This window comes from Ornithorhynchus anatinus, chromosome X2, assembly GCF_004115215.2.
Source record: "Ornithorhynchus anatinus isolate Pmale09 chromosome X2, mOrnAna1.pri.v4, whole genome shotgun sequence".
NCBI lineage: Eukaryota > Metazoa > Chordata > Mammalia > Monotremata > Ornithorhynchidae > Ornithorhynchus > Ornithorhynchus anatinus.
Genome location: NC_041750.1, coordinates 9,259,933 through 9,283,684, shown reverse-complemented (window position 1 = coordinate 9,283,684; position 23,752 = coordinate 9,259,933). Strand labels below are relative to the sequence as shown.

Genomic DNA, 23,752 nt, shown 5'->3' with positions numbered 1-23,752 from the left:
TCTGGGGGAGCAATGGGTGGGGGGGGGCAAGGAGGGGGCTAGAGGGAGACAGGCGTGGAGGGAAAACCTTCCCCAGGCGCGGGACGGGGCTAACACCTGGCCTCTCCCCAGATGTGGCTCACCTGGAGGACCAGGACAGTGGCGGGTCCAATACTCCCGAGCCCGATGATTTTGCCGAGGTGAATGAGAGTCTGGGGGGCACAGTGGGCCCAAGAGCCTCAGTGGATCCCCCTTGCCTGGCACTTGGCCCAGGGCCAGGGCAAAAGGAACCGCGAGGCCTGACACACTCACGTCCTATACGTGTGAAGCCGGGCGGAGCCCCCCTGGTGTTCCCCTCACTCCTCCTCTCCCCTGCAGGGCCGAGGTGCCACTCCCAAAGCCAAGAAACCCCCTGGGGAGAGCGACTTTGAGAATATCAAGCTCATCAGCAATGGGGCTTATGGGTAAGAGAAGGGGGTCGGCCCCCCGGGGAGGGGGCCTAGGCTGGAGAAACCCATATGCCGTGGGAGAGGCCGGGAGGCCAGAGGGAGCATCTCTGGGCCAAGTGGGGGTGTCCCCCTTGGTGCCAGTCTGTGCCCATGGTAGGGCGGTGTACCTGGTGCGACACCGGGAGATGCGCCAGCGCTTTGCCATGAAGAAGATCAACAAGCAGAACCTGATCCTGCGGAATCAGATCCAGCAGGCATTTGTGGAGCGGGATATCCTCACCTTTGCCGAGAACCCCTTCGTGGTCAGCATGTTCTGCTCTTTCGAGACCAAGCGTCACCTGTGCATGGTCATGGAGTACGTGGAAGGTGTGGATGGATAATCGTCCCTCTTCCCTGCCCCGAGATATTGATCGCCTCTCCCAGCCCAGAGGGACTGTCAGTCCCTGCGTCGTCACCCTGTCTGCCAACACTGCCTCCCCACCCCCAAGGCACCACTTTCCTATGCGGTATCCCGCAGCTCCCCTGGGTACTGCCTCCCCCCGACCCCCAACCCCACATTCCCTCCACTGTCGGGCCCCGCTCGCTCTCTGTCTCAGAGCTTGGTGGACGTCTTATGTCCCGGCCTCCCCCCGCCCAGCACAGGTACTCTTCTCATCTTAAAGTGTTTGTGCCTCAACCACCTCCCCCGCAGGGGGAGACTGTGCCACGCTGCTGAAGAATATCGGGGCGCTGCCCGTGGAGATGGCGCGTATGTACTTTGCAGAGACCGTACTGGCCCTCGAGTATCTGCACAACTACGGCATCGTGCACCGCGACCTCAAGCCTGATAAGTATGGGCCTACCTTTCCCCTGGGCTTTTTGAGGGGCTTTGAATTCCCCCCCCAGCTTCCCCTTCATGGGGTGGGGGGACTCAGGGAGGGTGGGGTGTGCCCCTTGGCCTGGGCCATGGGAGGGGTCCGTGAGGGATGGGGGAGTTATGAGGAAGGACTGTGAGGGGATGTGCGGAGGGGGTCTGTGAGGAGGGGTCTGCGTGGGTGAGCCCCCCCCCGCCCTCCCCTCGCAGCCTCCTCATCACCTCCATGGGCCACATCAAGCTGACGGACTTCGGTCTGTCCAAGATGGGGCTGATGAGCCTCACTACCAACCTGTACGAGGGACACATAGAGAAGGATGCCCGCGAGTTCTTGGACAAGCAGGTGGGCATCGGGGGTTGGGCTCCAAGGAGGACGGGCACGGAGAGGCGGGCATGGCGAGTCCATTGTGGGTCCACCTGGGTGGCCACGCCGGGCCCTTCCTTGTAGCAGCTTTGGAGGAGGCACCGGGTCCAGAGGCGCCAGGCAGGCCCATCGAGGCCCCGGGGGGGCGGCTGCTGTTTGTTCCCCTAGCCCCCGGTCCTCCTGCCTGGGGACTGGTCGGCGAGGGCTAGGGAGTGGTGATGCTCATGGGCCGTGCGCAGGTCTGCGGGACCCCGGAGTACATCGCTCCCGAGGTGATCCTGCGCCAGGGCTATGGGAAGCCGGTGGACTGGTGGGCCATGGGCATCATCCTCTATGAGTTCCTGGTGGGCTGCGTGCCCTTTTTTGGAGACACCCCCGAGGAGCTGTTCGGACAGGTCATCAGCGGTGCGTGCCTGGGCGCATGGCGCGCGGGCAGAAGGGGGCACATGCACACGCTCGCGGGCATGCATGGGCATATGCAGCTGGGCCTGCACTCCCCCCCAGCCCAGAGGTGGTGGCTCTGCCCTTGAGTCAGGCTGCACTCATTTCCTTCACACATGCGTGCACATACACACGTGCCTCCCCCCCGCCCCCCTCCCACATATACTCTCTCTCACTCATCTCCTCCCCATCCCCAACCCTCTCAGGGGCAGGAAGTAAAATCTAATTACCCCCTTCACTCCCATCTTCCTGCCCCCATCACTCCCTCCTCTTGCTCCTTCCAGATGACATCCTGTGGCCAGAGGGGGATGAGGCTTTGCCTGCTGATGCTCAGCTCCTCATCTCCTGCCTTCTGCAGACGAATCCACTTGTCCGGTTGGGTGCAGGTAAGAGCGGGACTAGGCCTCTCCCCCGGCCCTCACTCAGTGCCCTCTCGTCCCTCCCTCCCTCCCTTCTCCCTGACCCCTACCTGGGTCAGCTCTCCCCCTGCTGCTTTTCCCCGTGCAGCTGACGGGCATTGCCGTCCCTCCTTCCGTGCCCATGTTTATTGCTCTCTTGGCCTCTCCCATCACGCCTGGCCCCCTACAGCCAGCTCTGGTCCTGCAGGTGGGGCCTTTGAAGTGAAGCAGCACAGCTTCTTCCGTGAGCTGGATTGGACGGGGCTGCTGCGTCAGAAGGCTGAGTTCATCCCCAACCTGGAGTCCGAGGAAGACACCAGCTACTTCGACAGTAAGGGCCTGCAGCCCGCCAGCCCCACCCCCGGTCTCTACCCACCAGCTGCTGGGGGTCCTCGTGGGTAGGTCCAGGGCCGGCTTCAAACATCCCGCCCCGCCACCCTCCACGTTTTTCATGAGGCCAGCACGTCACACTGGGTGTGCACGCGAAGTACCATCCCGGCAGCGGACGCGACGCTTTGCGGAAGAATGCTTCTCCGTCGCCACCGTCTCCTTGGCCGCCCCTCAACCAGGTGTCCGGGATGTCTCGGCTCCGAGACCCCGTCTCGAGCTCCGTCAGTGGATCGCCGCTGCCCCGCCGCCATCTTTGAGAAGGGCAGCAATGGGGCCATCCTTGAGAGAAGCCGAGGGGTGGCCATCTCACTGAGGAGGGCTGGGCGGCTTTCGCCTTTGGGAGGTTCCACGCGGCCACCCTCCACCGCGTCCTTCCCTGAGGCAATAGCTTGCCTTGCTTGCCCTCCGAAGCCGGCCTTGGGCCAGCCCCTTCCTCAGCCGGGACAGGCAGCTGGGATAGGCTGGAGGGAGATGTGGCACCCTTTGTCCTTGTCTTTCTCCTCCTCTTTCTCTCGTCCTGCCCAAAGTCATCAGTCAGGCAGAAGGGGGCTGGGGGAAGGGGGAGGAAGGAGGAGTCTGGTCCTGTGCTGAATGCCCCCGGCCTGGTCCTCAGTATCCTCCTCCCCCACAGCCCGCTCAGACAGATACCATCACGTCAATTCCTACGATGAGGACGAGACCACAGAGGACGAGCCAGTAGAGATCCGCCAGTTCTCCTCCTGCTCCCCCCGCTTCAGCAAGGTGATTCCTCCTCACTTTCTCTGCGCCATCCCCCGTCCCTCCCCCACCCGTCTCTCCAAGTTTCCTGGGTCCCTCTCTCTGGAATTCTGCTGTGTGTGCGAATGAGCCCATGTGGACCTATTGATGTGGTAGGTGGCGGGCGATGGGGAGCAAGGTGGCCCGGGGCCCTCCTTCCTGATCCGTGCCCTCCTCTCCTTCCCTGTGACCTTCAGGTATACAGCAGTATGGAGCAGCTCTCGCAACATGAGACCAAGCCACCCATGGGCACCAAAAGGGAGCCGAGTGGCAAAAACCAGGAGGAGAAGGCCGCTGGCAAGCGGGAGAGTCTGGGCAGTCTAACCTTGCGGGATAAGAGCTGGAGATCAGGATCAGGGTCTCCTGAGATGTGAGCTGGGGAGTTAAGGGATGGGAACCGCAGGGCGTGGGGACCAGGCAGGGGTTGGGGGCTGAGAGCCAGGGCGGGTCTGAGGGCAGGACTCCTGGATCCCTCTGTTCTCCTTCCAATTCCAGGGGAGGAAGGAGGGGAGAGGTGCCGTCAGGGGGATGCCAAGGTTCTGCCTGGCCCCCGTTTTCCCTCAGGGGGAGGAACCCCAGCCTTCTTTCCCTCCTCCCCTCCCTGTCCCTCCCTCAGCAAGCGCCTGTCGGTCTCTGAGTCGTCCTTCCCCGAAGGTGAGGCCAGCCCTCCCCTGGGTACCCGACGTCGCTTCTCAGCACTGCTGGAGCCCAGCCGCTTCAGCGCCCCCCTGGAGGACGAGGATGAGGGCCGTTTACGGCGGTCCCTCCGACCTGGCCCTGATGGCCCCACTCCCACCGGGTCCCCTGACACCCGCGTCCCCAAGGAGGGGCCTCCGGGGGACAGTACCCCCAGCACCGGGGATCTCGACACCAGTGAGTAAACAACCCCAGGCTCTCCGCTTTCCCTGCGTATCTCGGCTCGTTTTGCTGGTTTCTCGCTGAGTCCCTCTGGCTTGGTCTCCCTCTGATAATCTCTCTCAGAAGTGGTGCAGCCGAAAATATCATTAGGTTTAAGAGGGTTTGGGTTAGGTGGCCTGGGCGAGCGGTCCATTCGGGAGTACCGGAGGGGAAGCTAGGACGTGGAGAGGTGTGGAGCGATACGGAACAGCTCTGTCGGCATAAGCCTGAGCCACCCGGGGGCACCAAAAGGGAGCCGAACGAGGGGTGTCGGATGATCCATCTCTGATCACGTGGATAGATGTCCCCGAGGATAGATGTCCAGTGGAGTCACCGTCCCACAGTCCCTCCAAGAGTCCTAATGCTGCTCTTGGAGAAAGTCCTGGACTGGCCGGACCATAGACTGAACCAGGATGGTGTGACTCATCAATTCATCTGTGGTATTTACCAAGCGCCTACTGGGTGCGAAGCACTGTAGTAAGAGCTCAGGAGAGTACAGTATAACAGAGTCGGTAGGCACGTTCCCTGCCCACAACGAGCTTACAGCCTAGAGGGGGAGACGGACATTGAAATCAATTCCCGACAGGGGAAGTGGCATTGTATAAGGCTATGAATATAAGGGCTGGGGGGCTGGGGAGAGTATGAAAGTGCTTAAGGGGTGCGGACTCAAGTGCAGAGGCAATGAGGAAGGGAGGGTGAAGAAGGTGGGGAAATGAGGGATTAGTCAGGGCAGATCTCTTGGAGGAAACATGATTTTAGTGGGACTTTGAAGAAGGGGTAAGTGGTGGTCTGTATGGTTGACTGGTCTGGTGAGAGAAACTGAGAAAAAGGGGAAGAGAAAAACAAGAAGTTAAGATATGTGTGGGAAGATCAGTGGTGTTGGATGGCCCATCCCTAACCATGAGGGGGATGATGTCCAGGATCCTCCATCACAGGATACCTCCAAGCACCTTGGAAGTGGTGTGGCCTAGTGGGAAGAACTCGGGCCTGTGAATCAGAGGGCCATGGTTCTAATCCCAGCTCCGCCACTCGCCTGCTGGGTGACCTTGTATTCTCCCAAGTGCTTAGTACAGTGCTCTGCACACAGTAAGCTTTCAATAAATAGGATTGATTGTTTGAAGGTCACTTCACCTCAGTTACCACGCCTGTAAAGTAGAGATTAAATCCTTTCCCCTCCTACTTAGACTGTGAGCCCCAAGTGTCTGACCTGATATCTTGTATCTACCCCGGCACTGAGTACAGTGCTTGGCACAGAGTAGGCACTTAATAGTTACCACAATGATTAATTCTGGTGATTCTGCCAGGGACAGAATCCTGGGCCAGACAGACCATGGGGCTGACTCAGTAGTGGCAATACTTACAGTCTGATATGCTCTCCGTGGCATTTCTCCGTGGTGAGAAGCAGCGTGGCGCAGTGGAAAGAGCACGGGCTTTGGAGTCAGGGCTCATGAGTTCGAATCCCAGCTCTGCCACTTGTTGGCTGTGTGACTGTGGGCAAGTCACTTAACTTCTCTGTGCCTCAGTTCCCTCATCTGTAAAATGGGGATTAAGACTGTGAGCCCCACGTGGGACAACCTGATTCCCCTATGTCTACCCCAGCGCTTAGAACAGTGCTCGGCACATAGTAAGCGCTTAACAAATACCAACATTATTATTATTATTATTATTTCTCTGTTTCTCTGTCCCCCTGCCCCCAGCTGACCGTTCCCGCTCCAGTGACCTGGCTCCTCCCCAAAAGGACGCAGACCCTTCAGCTCCCAAGGCCACCAATGACCTGGTCTTGCGCAGGGCCCGGCACCAGCAGCTGTCTGGTGACAGTGTGGAGAAGCGGACCTCACGTCCGGGGGGCAAGGTCATCAAGTCAGCGTCCGCCACGGCCCTCTCTGTCATGATCCCTACAGGTAACCCCACCTGGGGGCGGGCATTGCCACCCTTGCAAATGCAGGCATTGCCACCCCTGTGGGTGCAGGGGGTGGGCACCGTCATCCCCGTGGGGGTGTGTGCGGGGGGAGCCCTGTCAATCGAGAGACAAGGGGCAGGACCTAATCCTACCACCTGGGGGCCTGGGGCAGTCCCTTCTCACTCCCCCTCCTGATGCCCCTTTGGTGCTCGCAGTGGAACAGCATGGCAGCTCACCTCTGGCAAGCCCCATGTCCCCACGCTCGCTCTCTTCCAACCCGTCTTCCCGGGACTCGTCACCCAGCCGGGACTACTCACCCGCGGTCAGTGGTCTCCGCTCTCCCATCACCATCCAACGGTCGGGCAAAAAGTACGGCTTCACGCTCCGTGCCATCCGTGTCTACATGGGCGACTCGGATGTCTACAGCGTCCACCACATCATCTGGGTGAGTAGCTATCCCCGAGGTGGGGTCAGCGGACTGTCGGGGCAGGGGAGGTTGGCTGGGCTGGAGGCCAGGGGGTTGTGTGCAGTAGAGGGGGTGGCAATGGAGGGGGTGAGGTTGGGGGCTGGGTGAGGCCAATCTAGGGCTGGCCCGACAGCCAGACTTTCCTCTCCCCAGCATGTGGAGGAAGGGGGCCCAGCCCAGGAGGCAGGTCTCTGTGCTGGAGACCTCATCACGCACGTCAATGGGGAGCCTGTCCATGGCATGGTGCATCCCGAGGTGGTGGAGCTCATTCTCAAGGTCAGAGGGGACCAGACCGAGGGGCGTGCATGTGAGTGGGTGAGGGGGTGAGTGTGTGTGTGTGTGTGTGTGTGTGTGTGTGTGAGTCGTGATTCTACAAGCACAGGCACCACCTCTGGCCTCCACCATTATGCCTGCTATCCATAGAGTGGGAATAAAGTAGCAGTGACGACGACGCCCTTTGAGAACACATCAATCCGCATCGGCCCCGCCCGCCGCAGCAGCTACAAGGCCAAGATGGCCCGGAGGAACAAGCGTCCTGCCCCAAAGGAGGGCCAGGAGAGGTAGGTGGGCCCAGGAGGGGAAGCTGGATGTATGTGTGAGGGGGGAGGGTACTTGGAGGGGCAAGGGCAGGAGGGAGATAAGAGCAGGCTGGCCAGAAGATTCCCCGCAAAAGGGTCCCAGACCCCCCAACCACTTCCCCGGGGTTGCGGTAAAACGTGGGGGACGAGGAGGCAGTGAGGGGACGGAGGGCACTCGCCGTGGCCGTGACCGGGCCCTCCGCCGGCTCTGACCTCCCTAGCAAGAAGCGCAGCTCCCTGTTTCGCAAGATCACAAAACAGTCTAACCTCCTGCATACGAGCCGCTCGCTCTCCTCGCTCAACCGCTCGCTGTCCTCCAGCGACAGCCTCCCTGGCTCGCCCACCCACGGCCTGCCCGCTCGCTCGCCCACCCACAGCTACCGTTCCACGCCCGACTCGGCCTACCTAGGTACCTGTTGGGGGTCGGGGGAAGGCCGAGGGTGGGGTGGGGGAGGGCGAGGGCAACCGGGTCCCAGGCTGAGAAGGCGGTGCCCCTCAGAAGGGCCACCCGGGTCTGCCCAAGGAGTCACAAGTCCTCGTAGGCTCAGACTTCGGGAGCCTGGGTGAAGACAGGGCAGAGGGAATGCAGCTGCTCGGCCTCTATGGCTCTGGGGGCCTGGGCAAGCAGGCATTGACCGGGCCCAGAAATCCCATATACGGCCCAGGCGTACAGGCCTAGGGAAGCTGGCGTTCCCCTCCTGGGCAACAAGGGCACCCGGCCACTGGTGCTGCCTAAGGGCAGGAGGCCCGGGGAGGCTGGCGTCACCCGGCCCCAGCCCCCCTCCCCCTCCCCCTCTCCCCCCCCCCCGTCTCCTCTCCTCTGTCCTGCCCACAGGTGCCTCCTCCCAGAGCAGCTCACCAAGCTCCAGCACCCCCAACTCACCAGCTTCCTCCTCCCATCATATCCGGCCCAGCACCCTGCACGGCCTGTCCCCCAAACTGCACCGCCAGTACCGCTCTGCCCGCTGCAAGTCTGCGGGCAACATCCCCTTGAGCCCTCTGGCTCACACCCCTTCCCCGACCCAGTCATCCCCGCCCCCTCTGCCTGGGCACACGGTGGGCAGTTCCCACACCACCCAGAGCTTCCCGGCCAAGCTTCACTCCTCCCCGCCCGTGGTACGCCCCAGGCCCAAGAGCGCCGAGCCTCCCCGCTCTCCCCTGCTCAAGCGGGTCCAGTCAGCGGAGAAGCTGGGGTGCCCACTGGGGCCGGAGAAGAAAGGGGCCCTGCGCAAGCACAGCCTGGAGGTGGGTCACCCTGACCACCGAAAGGACTTCCACGGGGAGCTGGCGCTGCACAGCCTGGCAGAGTTAGATGGGGAAACACCTCCGCTGCCTGGCGAAGCGCCTGGCGTCCCCCGCCAAGTGGCCATGCGGCGTCTGGGCCGGCAGGAATCGCCCTTGAGCCTCGGAGGGGACCCGTTGCTCGGCGGGCCCCGCGGGGGGGAGGGAGGCAGGGAAGAGAAACCAGGAGGTTCTCCCAGCCCCGCTGAGCCGGGCCAAGTGAGCGAGCCAGAGGAGCAGAGCCGGGCTCCTCCACAGCTGGCCCGGAAGGAACAGGAACCCTGTGGGGCGGGCTGCACCCTGTCTGCCGGCCTGGCCCATGACCCCCCTCCCTCGGGCCCGGCCCGGACGCTGGAGCGGGACCTGGGGAGCACGCGGCACCAGGGCGTGCAGACGGAGGAGGCCGGGGGCGTGGCCCGGGCCTTGGCCAAGGCGGCCCTGAGCCCCGTGCAGGAGCACGAGGCGGGCCGTCGGAGCAGTGCCGGCGAGGCGGGGACCCCGCCCCGTCCAGGTGGCGACCCTCCCCTCCTGCCGATTGTGGTGGAGCCGGGGAGGGCCCTAGCAAAGGTGGAAGGGGCCGGGCCCCCGAGCAGGGCCGCCAAAGAGGGTGGAGGAGCTGGGGAGCTGGGCCCAGCTTGCCGGGAGCGGTGGGTGGTGGAGGTGGTGGAGGAGCGTACCACCCTGAGCTCGCCCCGCTCCAAGCCCTCCTCTCCGAAACTCTCCCCCGACCCTGGCGGCCCCCCACCCCCAGCCAAGAATGGGCCTAGTCCCGGCCACGGAGCCGTCCCCGCCCTGGGCGTCAAGAGCGAGCTGGGGCTGCCTGCCCGCTGCCCCCTCGAGGTCATGCCCGCCCCGGGTTTGGCCAAAAAGGGAGCTGCCCACTGAGGAGAGCTGGGCCTGACAGCCGCCTCACCCCAAGGAGAAAGCGGGGAGACAAGTAAGGCCAAGCGACCTACCCCGACTCTGCTCCTCGTATCTTGAACCCCGCGCCCCGTCCCCCACCCCGTCCCCCCAAGATGTAAATAAGCAGTCGGGGGAGCATCACGGCGCCGAGTCCCATGAGCAGGCCCTGCCACCTCTGTACAGCAGATTGTATACATATGTACACATATAAATAAAGAACGTGATGCGCACGGAAGGGTTAATACTGAAGCGCCGGGCCCCATCTCCGGAGGGGAGGACCCTTCTGGTCCCGGTCCGGAGGGGAACCCCGAGGGGTCCGGCCCCCAGCCCATGGGACCCGGGTGGGTCTGGGCTCGGACGGGGAACGCAGGCCCCTCGGCGGCCATGCTGGAAAGGGGGAGCGCGACCCTTCTGTCCAGGCAGCCCTGACGGTCCAGGCGGCTCGGACGAGGGCCGGGCCTCCTCGCGTGACCTCAGGAGCATAGGGTGACTGCAACCCCTCCACCAGTTTTCCCGCTGGACCGGTCGAGCCTCAGCCCTAGGACCAGGATAGGGAGAGAGGGGAGATGGAGTCTCCTCCGGGCTCGATCCCGGTACCTGCCCGGACCCCGGATGCACCGGCCCACGCGTCCGGTATTTTGCTGAGGGGGGAGCTGGTTGGGGAGGGGGCTCCCTGAAGTTGCCGAGCTTGGGGGGAAAGAGAAAGATCAATGGGTCTCTCCATCCCTCCTGGAGTATCAGTCCCTCTTAGGGATCTTCCCTTCGACCCATCCCTCATCTGGGATTCTAGGAACTCCAGAGGCGGTGCTGCAGCCTGATCGTTGCTCTGTGCCCTTTCCCCACTGATTGGCATCGCTTGGCACAAGTCTCAGCTACTTGTTGGGAGGGCATCTCTGGTACCAACCCATCCTGGGGCAACTTGAGCTGTCCCTGGAGAGGCCGTGGAAGTGCAGTGCCTGCTGGACCAGCGCCACCTTTCCCTGGCATCTGTCAGGTTCCTTGGAAGTCAGCCCAGGCTCCACTGCAGTTGCCAGGCCTTTGTGGGGTCGGGCAAACACCCAGGACACCCTGGCTTTTGTAGATACCTCCTAGCTGGGCCCTTTGAGCCGGGAAACACTCTCCTCACTCGAATGGACGGGTGAGGGGGGAGTGCCACCCTATGGAGTCCAATCTAGTGAAAAGAACATGGGCTTGGGAGTCAGAGGACCTGGGTTCTAATCCCAGATCTGCCGCTTGTCTGCAGGGTGACCTTGGGCAAATCACTTCACCTCTCTGGGTCTCAGTTTCCTCATTTGTAACATGGGGATTCAATACCTGTTCTCCCTTCTTAGATTGTGAGCCCCACGTGGGACAGGGACTGTGCCTGACCTGATCATCTTGTATCTACCCCAGTGCTTAGGCACCTAGTACGTTTGGCACCTAGTAAGCGCTTGACAAATGCCACATGTATTTTCAACTCTCTAGCTACTGGAAAATGGACATTGGGTGGCCCTGAGGTGGCATAGCGACCAGGCCCCTGGCACCCAAATAGCAGTTCAGTGCCCGGTGGTGGTTATTCCACTGAGGCTGCTCTGGGATGAGGAGCCATTAGATGTGTCAGCGAGTGAGGCTTGCGGAATGAGTACCTCGTGCTTGGAGTGCCTGTGCCGGAGAATGGGGGTACTCCGAACTGCTAACTTGCTACTCCCCATTCCAAAAGCAGCACTGCTGGGTCCCAAGGGCAGATTGAGGTAAAGTGGGCATTCTCCTTGCACAGTGCTTGCGTCCACTAACACCAGCGGGGCCAGATTCGGATGATGAACAAAGTAAGGTGTCGCCTCAGGGCTAGGTGTGGCAGGAGCGGCTTCACCAGACCTCCCAAAGATGGCCACCACATGGCTTCTCTCAAAGATGGCCACGGTGCTGCCCTTCTCAAAGATGGCGGTGGGGTGTAAGTCAGGGCCTAGGAACTGAGCTGCCTGGGATGCTGGTGGAGAAAGGAGCTTCTGCAAAATGTTGCATATGACGTCGTGTTGCGGGTGCAGCATGACAGAATGCTGGCATATTGTGCTTTGTGCCCAGGATGACGTGATAACCATGCACAATGTGTGTGTGTGGGGGGATGTTTTGGCCCCGCCTCAAGGCAGCTGGATGTCTGAAGTTGACTCTGAGCCCCAGGTCCTGGCCGGATATTTTCCCCACAAGCCTTTAGCAGCCTTGTTCTTGCACCACTTCCCTAAGTAACTGTCATGCTTCTCAGTGATGAACACCCACTTCCAGTGCCAGCAGCTGGTACCTATCTTGCCCTCAGGTCCCTAGATTGGTATCAGGTAGTCAAGCTTGGCAAAACCCGGCAGCTAGGGCGGCTGGTTGGCTCCCTCCAGTCAAGGGTAAGTTTTGGCTTCAGCTGTGCCATCCACCCTGTGGGCATTGCCTAGATTCTGGTTGGAGGACTATGAAGAGAGTTGGATTTGTGTGGCATGGCCATGGACCTGAGAGGAAGAGGGGGAGTCTGGGACCTTCCCTTGCTCTACAGTTGGGGGTATCCAGGTTTCCCGAAAGGAGGGACATTTGAGCCTGCCATCTCTTCCCTAAGTTTCCTGGGCAAATTTTCCTGAGTTCAGCTCCTCAGTTTCTCTGGGACCCAGTGCTCCCAGCCCATTCTAGTCACCCTGCTTTCCTGGAAACCTCCAGATGTGCCCCAGGTGACTTCTTCCTCTGGCATCAGCCGGCGAAACTTTGGCCCAAGCCCAGAGGCTCCTTGTCAACAGGTAAGTACTTGCGGTTCAAGCTGGCACCATCATTGGCTCTCGGCGAGTCGGGGGGTAGTGCCAGACCCCTTTGCAGTGACGGTAGAGGAACGGAGTGAAAGCTACAGAAAAGGAAACAGGGGAGAGAGCAGAGGGAAGAAGGTTGAGCTAGGCGGTTCAGATCTAAGCAATTCAGAGGGCAGCTGCCCATCTTGTGCTGGGGGAAGAAGAAATAGAGAGAGTAGGGAGAGAAGAAGCATGGCCTAATGGATAGAGCATGGGCCTGGGAGTTAGATGGACCTGGGTTTTCATCCCAGGCTCTGCCACTTGTCTGCTGTGTGATCTTGGGCAAGTCGCTTAACTTCTCTGGGCCTCAGTTCCCTCATCTGTAAAATGGGGATCAAGACTGTGTGTCTTCTGTGGGATGGCGATTGTGTCCAACCTGATTAACTGCTATCTGTAAATTGGGAATTGACTGAGCCCTAGGTGGGACATGGACTGTGTCCCACCTGTCTTGTATCTTCCCTGGTGCCTAGTACAGTGTTTGATATGTAGTAAGCACTTAACAAATATCTTAAAAAATTAAAAGAAGGGAGGACAAAGTCCCCCATTTTCTCCCTCGCAACTTGAAATCAATACAAGGGGAGCAGTGCTCGAGGTCAGGAGTGACGGCACAGTGGTGTGGCGGCTTTTGCTGTGGGACTGGGGGTGGGAGATGATATGTGTTAACAGGCAACTAGTTGCATAACCAGCTTTGACCGCCTCCTATTTTTTTTATGGTATTTATTAAACATGATGTGGCAGGCAGAAGTGCTGGGATAGATACAAGATAATCAGGTTGGACACAGTCCATGTCCCACATGGAACTCACAGTCTTAGTCCCCATTTTACAGATGAGGTCACTGAGGCACAGAGAAGTGAAGTGACTTGCCTAAGGTCACACAGCAGACAAGTGGCGGAGTTGGGATTAGAACCCAGGTCCTCTGACTTCCAGGCCCAGGCTCTATCCACTAGGCCCTGCTGCTTCTCATTCTTCTCAGGCCACACCGTTTTGTGGTGGGGAGAAAGGTGGACCCTGAGAGCTGGAGATCTGAGCTAGGGAGGAGGCAGTAGGGAAGCAAGGGCCTGAGGGCATCTGAAAAAAAAAAACGGGGTGGGAGGTTTGGACTGGGACAGAGGCCATTCATTCACTTAGCATTGCCTTCCTCTCCTGCTTCTCTCCAACTTTCATCCTTTTCCCTCTCCTTTCATCTCTCTGCTTCTTCATCCCTCCCCTCTCTGGGATAGTGGGATCTGAAGGAACAGGGGTCTCCTTGTTCTGAGAGCTGTTCCTTCCCAGAAGACTAAGGGGAGAAACTGGTTTAGCCCTTAAACTCTCTAACCCCTCCTGCCCCTACTCCTCTGAGAGATTTGGGAGAGGAAAGAAACCCCAGACCCTCTCTGGTCACTCCTGGGCCTAGTGTGATGTCCACAGGGAGCACTCAGTAGTGTGGCCCCAAGCTTGGCACCCCAATCCCTGGGCGATGTCCCCACCCCCTTGGGTAAAGGGCCTTGGCCTTCAGATCTGTGCATTGTCTGCTCTGTGTCTCACTTCATCTCCATCACCATTTTATTTGTTTGAGCGCCTACTAGAGAAGCAGCATGGTCCAGTGGAAAGACCACAGGCCTGGGAGTTAGAGGGCTTGGGTTCTAATTCCGCCTCCTCCACCTGGCTGTTGTGTGACCTTGAGCAAGTCACTTCACTTCTCTGTGCTTCAGTACCCTCACCTGCAACTTGAAGCAGCGTGGCTCAGTGGAAAGAGCCCGGGCTTGGGAGTCAGAGGTCATGGGTTCGAATGCCGACTGCGCCACTTGTCAGCTGGGTGACTGTGGGCAAGTCACTTCACTTCTCTGTGCCTCAGATACCTCATCTGTAAAATGGGGATGAAGTCTGTGAGCCCCACGTGGGACAACCTGATTCCCCTGTATCTCCCCCAGCGCTTAGAACAGTGCTCTGCACGTAGTAAGCGCTTAACAAATACCAACATTATTATTATAACTTAGACTGTGAGCCCCATGGGAGACCGGATGATCTAGTATCTACCCCAACGCTTAGTACAATGCTTGACACATAGTAAGCGCTTAACAAATTCCACAATTATTATTATTACCTATTAAGCCCAAGATACAGAGCGCCCTCAAGAGGATGACTACGTGCCTGGATGGTCTGCAGAGAGCACTGTGGGGTTCTGCTGCCACCTTGTGGTTAGTTTGGGACTCCACGCCTTTCCGGGGATGCCCTTTCTTGACTCCTCCGCCCTTTGGGTAGCATGGAGTTCAGTGGGAACTTTGGCCCATATAGATCTGGAAGCCACCCTCTGCCACTGGGTACTCCCACTTGCTCCAGTAAAGCATAGTGAGCCTGGGGAACAGAAACTTCGCCCAGGGAGACTTGGTCCTGGGAGCTCTGTAAAATAGAAGACAGTTACTGCACGGGGTGGGGTCGGGGGTGGTGGGGGAAGGAGAGGCACTGCAGGAAACACATTTTATTCTCAGTCCCATAGGTACAAACAGGCACTGAAGGATAGGCACAGCTCGTGTCCTCTCTCCTCTTTTCTCCCCATCCTCCGACTCCCTTAGCCCTCATATCATCTTGGCCAGGATTTGCTCTGAGAAGAGTCTCTTGAGTTGGGCCACTTCAGCTGAGAGAGACGCAAGCTGGGTGTGGAGGCTGCTGTTCGCTGAGGTAGGCGTCGGAGGGCATGGTGGGCCGTGCCAGGCCAACAGGGGCACCCCACTGGCTCGTCCCACTAGGCGGTCACTCCCTTCAGCTCCGGGTTCCTCAGGCTCTGAAGCGGCTTTGAACCTCAGCTTGTGGGGCAGGAGGCTTCTGGCTTCTGAGCGGGCACTGCCCATTTCACCAAGTGACTCTGCCAGCTCAGGACTGCCGGGAGCAGAAAAGCCCGAGTCCTCGGAGAAGATAGACAGCTCTGGGCAGCAGGGGGGTGGTGGATCCTCACCCAGGAGACCGAAGCGAAACTTGAGGGCCAGCAGCTCGGCCCGAAGTTGGGCGTTCTCTTCCAGAAGGGTCATGACCCGCTGCTCCAGGACCAAGTCATTAACCCGCCGCTTCTCCCGTGAGCGCTTAGCGGCCTCGTTGTTCTTCTTTCGCCGATCCCAGTAGCCTTCGTCTTTCTTCTCTTCCGGGGTGAACTTGCGTTTGCGCCTCAGGGCCGAGGCGGGTGGTGGCCTGGCGGGGCCTGCAGGCAGAGACTGGGGCCGCAAACCGTGGGGGCTCAGCGGGGACGGTGCCTCCTCTTTGGTGAAGCAGGCCCCAGGTGTCTGCAGACCTGGAGGCTCTGAGGGGCCGGGCTCTGCCATGCTGACACTTATGGAAGAAAGGTCAGGGGACTGGAAGAGGAGGAGGGAGAGTGGTCAGGGGAAATCAATCAATCAATCGATGGTACTTATCGGAGCACTTACTGAGTGTGGGGCACTGTACTAAGCGCTTGGGAGAGTAGTACGCAACAGAGTGGGGAGAACCGATCCCTGTCCGCCGCGAGGAGCTGACAGTCTAGGGGAACCCTCTGCATTCGACGCCCCCCACTCCCCACAGTTCCCCCCCCCCAACCTCCCCCCGCCCCAGTATCTCCTTCCTCCTCTGGGGGCTACATTTCAGCCCTCCTGCCCCCTTTGGCTCTCAGTTCCCTCACCCCCACTCTCCTGAGACTACGGACCCCTCCTCACCCCCAGTTCCCAGACCTCAATTTTCCTTACCCCACTTCTCTTTCCCCCAAACCGCCTGTGGACCTCACCTCTCCTCTCCACCCACTAAGGGTAATTAGTCCCTCCCACTCCTGGACTGTTGCTGTCTCCCTCCGCCACCCCCTTCCTGTCCCCCACCCTTCTGGGCCCCAGCCCCCTCACCCCAGATTTCATTTCCTCCCCCTCTTCACCTTGGATATTGAACTCGTGACCTCCCCCCACCCCCGGTACTAGCCCGCTGCTCTCTGTCCCGTCCCCGGCTATTTCTCTCTCTTTCCCCTCCTCCCACTATCGACCAGGACGTTCCAGCCCAGGACAGGGAGTCCTGACCACCCTTCCACAACCTTGCCCCGAGAAAACACACACGCGCACGCACGTACACACTCCGAGGCACTGTTCTGCCAGACACCTTCGACAGGAGACGTCGACCTACTCCCGAAACGTCAAAAAGAGAAACGGTCTTCCACACTCTGACCTACTGCGCTCAAAAAGACTGTCGCACGCATCCCCAGAGCGCAGGTACACCGTCACGCAGCCCTCAACGCCAAGAGGCCGACAGCCCCAAACGCGGGTCACCCCCCCGCTCCGCAGACCCCACCGTCGTTAGAGGTTAAAGCCACAGCCAGAGGTCCGGACCGGTGATCTACCCTTCCGCTGCTCTTACCGGGGCAGAGGGTTACCGGTTGAGCTCACCGGCCTCGGGGCACCTCTCGGTTCCCGCTCGAGTCCGTCCGCCCTGCCGCTTCTGGCCGGGTTCAGCCGGGGATCTGCGCTCACCCAGTGTAACCCCGTCCCGCCCCCTGTCACTCACAGGCCGCCCGCCCGGGGAGGGCGGGAGAAGAGCCGGGCCCTTGCTCGGGTTACGCCCCTTCCCCCTCCTCTCGGTCACCGGATAATAATGTTGGTATTTGTTAAGCGCTTACTATGTGCCGAGCACTGTTCTAAGCGCTGGGGTAGACACAGGGGAATCAGGTTGTCCCACGTGGGGCTCACAGTCTTAATCCCCATTTTACAGATGAGGGAACTGAGGCACAGAGAAGTGAAGTGACTTGCCCACAGTCACACAGCTGACAAGTGGCAGAGCTGGGATTCGAACTCATGAGCCCTGACTCCAAAGCCCGTGCTCTTTCCAATGAGCCACGCTGCTTCCCGGAGCTCCCGCTCTGCGCCCTTCTCTCTTTCATTTTCCTCGCTACCTGTTTTACCGTCCACTTTTTTTGTCTGCCGCTCCCTCTCTCGCCTTTTCCTCCCCTTGGGCTGCTCTTCACCTCCTGCAAGAACACTAGCTGAGTGTGTGTGTGTGTGTGTGTGTGTGTGTTGGGGAGGGATGGGGGGTCGCGGGCTCATCTCCTCATGAGCCATGATCAGGAGGAGTTTGGGAGGGCCTATGTGAGCCTGGGCCAGTCTCGCCCCCAAGGTCGGCCCTCGGTTTTCCCACCCTTAAATTGAGGTGTGTGTGGGGGAGGGGCGGGGAGGCTCTGGGGGACGGTCCGAAGAGGTGGCAAGACACCCGCTCACTTCCTGCCCTGGCATATGGAGCAGTACCTGTCGCCGACCCTCCCCCGCTCCCCCCCCCCCCCCGCTCCTTCCCTCCCCCCAGAGCAATCAGCCACTGCCATGGCAACAAGTTGATGTTCCTCCAAGGTCCGGAATCTGGGTGGGAGGGGCAGTTACACAACCAGTTATATAATGGGAGGGGAGTGCCTGGCAAGGGTTATATTCCTAGGGGTAAACCACTCCTGGGAAGGCGTGGAGAAAGGGGAAAAGAAGTTGGATTTAGGGTGTAGTGAGAGGAGGGATGGCAAAGAAGGGAGAAACATGGGCTTTGAAGTGCCCAATGTTTAATACCTGAGACATTTGTTTCTCTAAGTGTCTCTCGAGAGAAAGGGGAGAGTAGCAGGCATGGCCAGGGAACCCAGATGCTCAGTTTTGCCACTCACACCCGGATTTTCATCCCCTGATCCTGCTCCAGGGACCGGGACTGGACCCAAGTGTCAGATTGACCCCATCCTACCCCCAACCCCCAGGCCCTCTGCCACCAAGACTGTGGCAAGGCAAATCCAGAGTGAAGAAAAATGAAGCCCCGCTGGAATGTAGAAAAAGTTAGGAAAGTCTTGGAGTAGAGGGGAGCTGGAATGGAAGGCTTCTGGGGCCCAAGGCCTGTTTGGACAAGACTGGGAGGACACCAGATTGCATAACAGTGGTGGCAGCTCTGTGAGGACAGAATGTTCTCTGCTTGGATATTTATAACCCATGGCTCCCCCCACCCCCAGCTCCCTGACTTCAGACCCCCCGGTCTTTCTGACCCATTCCCTTGGTCCTTCTAGGAAGGTGGGCGGGGATGGAGCAATAAAGATCTAGAAAAGGGAAGGGGAACTAGAGCTATGGGGTCCCCCCTGGGGCTGGGGAGACGCCGAACATGGGAGATGGAGAGAGACCTCCTGTCCCCTAGTAGCCCCTACCTAGCCCCCACCCCCCCACACCCCCTCCCCCAACCTCTGTTCAGGTTTCTTCAGGGAAGTCCAGGAATTCCTAGAATCCCTTTCTGGGTGGCAAAAAAGTAGATCAGTGAACAGGCTGGTTGCTTAGCAACAGGACCAGGCTCAGGTCACTGCCATCCCTGGGCCCAGAGCATAAAAAAAGGCAGAGGAGGGAGGTGGGAGTCTTGGGTTGTGCCCCTTCTTCTTGCCTGGCCAAGATTTTAGGGAATACCCATCCTCCCAAGACTAAAGTCAGTCTCAGTTCACCCCAGGCATCAGGTCTGCTTGTTCTAGCCTTCCGTCACCTCAACCCAGCTCTGGCTGCACCGAACAAACACGAACACACACTGCCAAAGCCTTTTATTCCCTTGGCAGAGTTTATTTCTTTTCAGAGTTTCCTGTTGGGCCCTGAAAGCTTGTATCCCAACCCACGAGGTCTGCTTCGGCTGGATCCTTAGAGGTCTCACCCACTCTGGGGGCTCCTGGGCGGAGCAACCAGGCAACACAGTGAAGTTGGAGGGCACCTTGGCACTGAGCTGCACGAGCCCCCTTTCTTGCCTGGGCACTGAGATTGGCTAGCAGGGTTGGCATTTTTGCACTAGGGGCTGGAAGGCCTTCCAGAGGGCAGGTAAGCGGGAGCAGAGAATTCCCCCGCCCCGGTGCTCCTCGCCCTGGTTCCGGTTCATGTCTCCCACGCAGGTCCAGGGGCCCCTCGCTGCCACGCACCACTTGGAGTGATCCAGGGTGGCACTGAAGGTCGGGCCAGCGGGCGGAGGGAAGGCTGTGTGCACCACATTCAGCACCCGGAAAGGCCCTGAGCAGTTGGAGGGCAGCACTCCGGGTGAGTTGGGCCAGAACTGGACATCCAAGTCGCTGCCCAGGGCTGAGGCCAGCCAGCCTGAATAGAGGTCTGCAGAAAGTGGGGAGAGGGGCAGGGGGAGGAATCAGGGGAAGAAGCTGATTCCCCGAGCCCCATCTTGCTGCTGCCCCCCACACCCTAACCGCCCCCGCTACCCAAGCTGACCGGGCCTCACCATCTGCAAAGGCACCAAATTTGGCAAAGCTGAAGAAGACCTCCCCGCTAGAGGAAGTGAGTGCCACGCTGCGGTTCCACGGGGCGCTTTTCACATGATGACCCTGGGAGGCAGCCAACAGCTCAGGAAGGTCCTGAGCAAAGGTCCCTTCTACTGAGTAGTTGTACACCAGAGGGAAGGTGTAAGCCAGCTGTTTCCCTGGGGGAGAAGGAAGTGGGTAGAGTTAGATCAGAGCCCTTCCTACCTTGCTCTCTCTTCCCTCCAAACTGCTCTTCCCGCTCCCCCGCTCCTCCTCCCAACCCTGGACCTTTCTACCTTCCAAATTATTATTATTGCTAGTAATAATGATGATGATGATGATGATGGTATTTCAGCTCTCCCAGGTACCCCTCCTAGCCCTGGCGTTACTCCTCACCCAAATTCTGCTCTCCCAGCTATGCCTCCAGGCCCAGTAGCTTCCCAACCCCTTCAGTCTCCCATGCCCACAGAGTTGCCTCCCTCTTTCCACAGCCCTGGACTCCCCTCTGCTGCACCTACCTTCTCCTGGCCCCATCATCCCACCCCTCTAGGCCTCCCTCTCCTTCCCCAGCAGCCCGCGCCCCATCACCGATCTCCTGGAACTGGGAGTAGCTGAAGGAAACACATAGGAAACTCTGGCCCTTGGGTCGGGCTGTGTCGGGCCACGAATAGGTGGTGCTGGCGGGCGGGGGAAAGTGAGGGGTGCTGTGGATCATCCAAAAGCCTCCATCCTTATCCAGCAGTAACACTCCTGATGGAGAGGCATAGACAGAGTTAGGTTTTGTTTTTTTTTCAGGGGAGACATGCGTTACTGGAGGGAGGGTCAGCCCGGATCTGAAGCCCCCACCCGCTTCCAGGCCATATGGAGCCTTAAATTCCTTGAGGGCAGGGATCGTGTCTAACTCCCAAGCACTTAGTACAGTGCTCCGCTCACAGTAAGAGCTCAATAAATACCATTGATTGATTACCTTTCGTGTGCCCACGAGAGGCTTTATCTTTGACACCGCTGCCCTTGGGTGGCTGGTCATTGTAGAGCAGAAAGGCCAGCCCGTCACACTGAGGGGGTGGACGGGAGGGAATGTGACCAGAGGGGACAAAAGGGGACAATTATCGGATGATTGAAGAGGAATACTTCCCCTGACAACAGAAGAGGTGCCTGGACAGGAGTTGGCAACGGGGTCTTGTTCTGTTCCCAGGGCCAAGGTCAGAGTCCAAGGAAAGGTTCTACTCTGTCCCCATCTCTTCTTCCCCTCTCTCCCCACCCGTTTCACCAGCCTCACCTGGCTGGCATTGCCCCGATACAGCGGTTGCAGAGTGCGCCCCACGGCTCCTTGGGTGCTATTGATGAGTCCGGTGCCCTCCCGCCAGCCCTCGGTCTTGCCGTCCAGATACATGTAGCTCATTCCACTCCTCGCTCGGGAATCGGGCAACTCGGGCAGCTTGTACACAGCAAACCTGGGAGGAGAGAGGGATTGGTCTGGAAGCTAAAAAGTGGGGAGAGAGTTGCAGGGAAAGGGTGCTTGGGAAAGACAACGCCTCATCCACCCCCGGGGCCAGTGGTCCATTAATGTTTTGGAGCCCACACCGGTCTTAATGTGATGCCCAGGATATGAGGGGAGGAGTAGAGGCATGACAGCCTCAAGGGTACACTCACCAGTCAACAGGCTTGCCAGTGTCCCCGTAGCAGGAGATAACAGTGGCCGCCCCAGGCAACATTGCTGCCAGGAGAAGGAGGATAACCATGGTGGATGAGGATTGGGGGCTCGTGGTGTCCCTGATCCTGGGAAATGGGGACGAAGCGGGCCGAATCCTTCCTAGAATACATCAGATCATCACAGTCAGGCTGGAGCACAGGCTGATTCTGCCAACCCTGGGAACCCAGGGCAAGGAAATCTCTAGGACTTCAGCTTTAGGCTGGGGTGGAGGGAGGGCTAAGGATGCAGATTTGTGGGTTAAACCCGCACCTCACTCCGTTTAGCATTCAAAACCCCTTGAACACACAGCTCCCTAGAAGGCTGCAGGGACCCAAGCTGGTGCAGTGAGCTGTAGCCTCCTTTCTCTGTGTGGCTCTTCTCCTTTTTCACTTCCCCTACGAAGAGGACCTACTAAGTCACATGTGCTCACATGCCAGTGGCCCCAGAAAGAGGAAGTCCTGATGACTGTACGAGGGGTCTTGAGCACAGGCAGGGAATAAAGGGGCTCGGTCCATCCTAGCAGGCATGTTTTCTCTTTTGCCACTCTGATCGACATGCTCTGTGGCCACCTCTTTGGAAGAAGCTGCCACCAGTATTCAATCATATTTATTGAGCGCTTAGAGTGTACAGAGCACAAAGCAGTTGGGAGAATACAACCATAAACACTTTCCCTGCCCACAACGACCTTCCAGTCTAGAGGTGGGGAGACAGACATCAATAATAGACAGACCCCTGTCTTGGGAGTCAGAAGTCGTGAGTTCTAATCCCGGCTCTGCCACTTGTCAGCTGCGTGACTTTGGGCAAGTCACTTAACTTCTCCTTGCCTCAGTTACCTCATCTGTAAAATGGGGATTAAGACTTTGAGCCCCGAGTGGAACAACCTGATAACCTTGTATCTATCCCAGCACTTAGAACAGTGATGATGATGATGGTATTTGATAAGCGCCTACTATGTGCCAAGCACCATTCTAACCGCTGGGGTAGATACAAGCTTATCAGGTTGTCCCATGTGAGGCTCGCAGTCTTCATCCCCATTTTACAGATGAGGGAACTGAGGCCCAGAGAAGTGACTGGCCCAAGGTCACACAGCAGACAAGTGGCAGAGTCGGGATTAGAACCCACGACCTCTAACTTCCAAGCCCGGGCTCTTGTCAGGCTGCTTCCCACTGAGAGGAGGGGGAACCTCTCACCTTCCTGAATTCCACCACCACCACTCTCAGCATCCTTTCCTCCCTTTCAGGCTAACAGGAAATGACTCTCTTACCTCTCCCAGGCCAGGCGTGAGCGCTCACTCCTCCGATTCGGCGGAGTCCCGCCCCTTCCGCCGGGGGACCGGCTCTTCTCCCGCCCTTCCACTTTTTTCTTCCACTCTGGGCATAGAAACAGGCAACTCTCCAGAAATCTGGACCCCTCAGGGGAGAAGGGAGGAACAGAAAGGGAAAGACGGACTGGGGGGAAATAGGGGAGAGCGCGCGCGCGCGCGCGTCAGGGGCGGGGGAAGAGCGCGCGCGCGCCAGGGGCGAGGGGGAGAGAACGAGCATGCGCGCGTGTCTGGGGGTGGGGAAGAGTGCGCGCGAGCGCGCGCCAGGGGGAGAGAAAGGGAGTGAGCGCGTGTGTCGAGGAAGCAAATATTAAAAATGTTGGTTCGCCAATCCGGTAAACCCGGAAGCCCAAAAGGGGCTCCGCCAGTGGCTTTTCAAGTAGCCGACCTGCCTGAAGATTGGGATTTGGCCACGTTATTTTCCCTCCTTACAGTGTCACCTTTGTACTAAGATTCGTACGCCATATGCACTTTGATCTCCCACGCCCATAGCATGTATGTACTCATCTTAATAAATGTGGGATTTGTTAAGCGTTTACCATGTGCCAGGCGCTGTACTAAGCGCTGGGGTGGATACAAGCAAATCAGCCTGGACACAGTCCTCGTCCCACGTGGGGCACGCAGTCTCAATCCCCATTTTACAGATGTTAATGAAGGCACGGAGATGTTAAGTGATTTGCCCAAGGTCACACAGCAGACAAGTGGCAGAGTTGGGATTAGAACCCATGACCTTCGGACTCTCAGGCTCCTTGCTTTACCCACTAGGCCATGTGGGTGCATCTTATAATAATAATGTGGGTATTAAGTGCTTACTATGTGCAGAGCACTGTTCTAAGCACTGGGGTAGATACAGGGTAATCGTAATGCCACTATGCCTATTATTATTATTAACAATAATAATATTTGTTAAGCTCTATGTGCCAGGCACTGTACTAAGCTCTGGGATTGGTACAAAATAATCAGTTCTGACATGGGGCTCACAGTCTAAGTAGGAGAACAGACATTGAATCTCCATTTTGCAGTTGAGGGTACTGAGGCACAGGGAAGTTAAGTGACTTGTACAAGGGCACACAGCAG

The 23,752-nt window shown here is 58.7% G+C and overlaps 3 protein-coding genes across 5 annotated transcripts in view; 1 reads left to right on the top strand and 2 right to left on the bottom strand.

The window, feature by feature from the left end:
* MAST1 (microtubule associated serine/threonine kinase 1) overlaps positions 1-9,885 on the top strand; it is a 35,432-nt gene extending 25,547 nt beyond the window's left edge. For both annotated transcript variants that reach the window (XM_029053430.2, XM_029053429.2), the window contains 17 exons: positions 112-179; positions 358-443; positions 586-794; positions 1,120-1,258; positions 1,492-1,624; positions 1,885-2,050; positions 2,371-2,472; positions 2,693-2,815; positions 3,506-3,615; positions 3,828-4,000; positions 4,247-4,503; positions 6,225-6,428; positions 6,643-6,872; positions 7,047-7,169; positions 7,317-7,453; positions 7,693-7,880; positions 8,307-9,885. In XM_029053430.2, the coding sequence (XP_028909263.1) occupies positions 112-179; positions 358-443; positions 586-794; positions 1,120-1,258; positions 1,492-1,624; positions 1,885-2,050; positions 2,371-2,472; positions 2,693-2,815; positions 3,506-3,615; positions 3,828-4,000; positions 4,247-4,503; positions 6,225-6,428; positions 6,643-6,872; positions 7,047-7,169; positions 7,317-7,453; positions 7,693-7,880; positions 8,307-9,637 (3,779 nt within the window). In that variant the 3' untranslated portion in view covers positions 9,638-9,885. The remainder of the gene's footprint in view (positions 1-111; positions 180-357; positions 444-585; positions 795-1,119; positions 1,259-1,491; positions 1,625-1,884; positions 2,051-2,370; positions 2,473-2,692; positions 2,816-3,505; positions 3,616-3,827; positions 4,001-4,246; positions 4,504-6,224; positions 6,429-6,642; positions 6,873-7,046; positions 7,170-7,316; positions 7,454-7,692; positions 7,881-8,306) is intronic.
* A 5,009-nt stretch (positions 9,886-14,894) lies between these two features.
* LOC114807318 (nuclear factor interleukin-3-regulated protein-like) lies at positions 14,895-16,909 on the bottom strand. Its single transcript, XM_039910584.1, has 2 exons — positions 16,822-16,909; positions 14,895-15,774 (listed from the first exon to the last, which is right to left on the bottom strand). The coding sequence occupies exon 2, from the start codon at positions 15,742-15,744 to the stop codon at positions 15,007-15,009; it is 738 nt and encodes a 245-aa protein (XP_039766518.1). The 5' UTR covers positions 15,745-15,774; positions 16,822-16,909; the 3' UTR covers positions 14,895-15,006.
* A 2,044-nt stretch (positions 16,910-18,953) lies between these two features.
* On the bottom strand, positions 18,954-22,828 carry DNASE2 (deoxyribonuclease 2, lysosomal). 2 transcript variants are annotated; one of them, XM_007659347.3, is made up of 7 exons: positions 22,619-22,828; positions 21,315-21,474; positions 20,941-21,115; positions 20,629-20,716; positions 20,250-20,411; positions 19,643-19,840; positions 18,954-19,518 (listed from the first exon to the last, which is right to left on the bottom strand). In XM_007659347.3, exons 2-7 carry the CDS (start codon positions 21,401-21,403, stop codon positions 19,184-19,186), a joined length of 1,047 nt encoding a protein of 348 aa, XP_007657537.1. In that variant the 5' UTR covers positions 21,404-21,474; positions 22,619-22,828; the 3' UTR covers positions 18,954-19,183. The 2 variants fall into 2 exon arrangements, with proteins under 2 accessions (XP_007657537.1, XP_001507235.1); XM_001507185.6 differs by lacking the exon at positions 22,619-22,828 and adding an exon at positions 21,625-21,710.
* Positions 22,829-23,752: the final 924 nt, after the last annotated feature.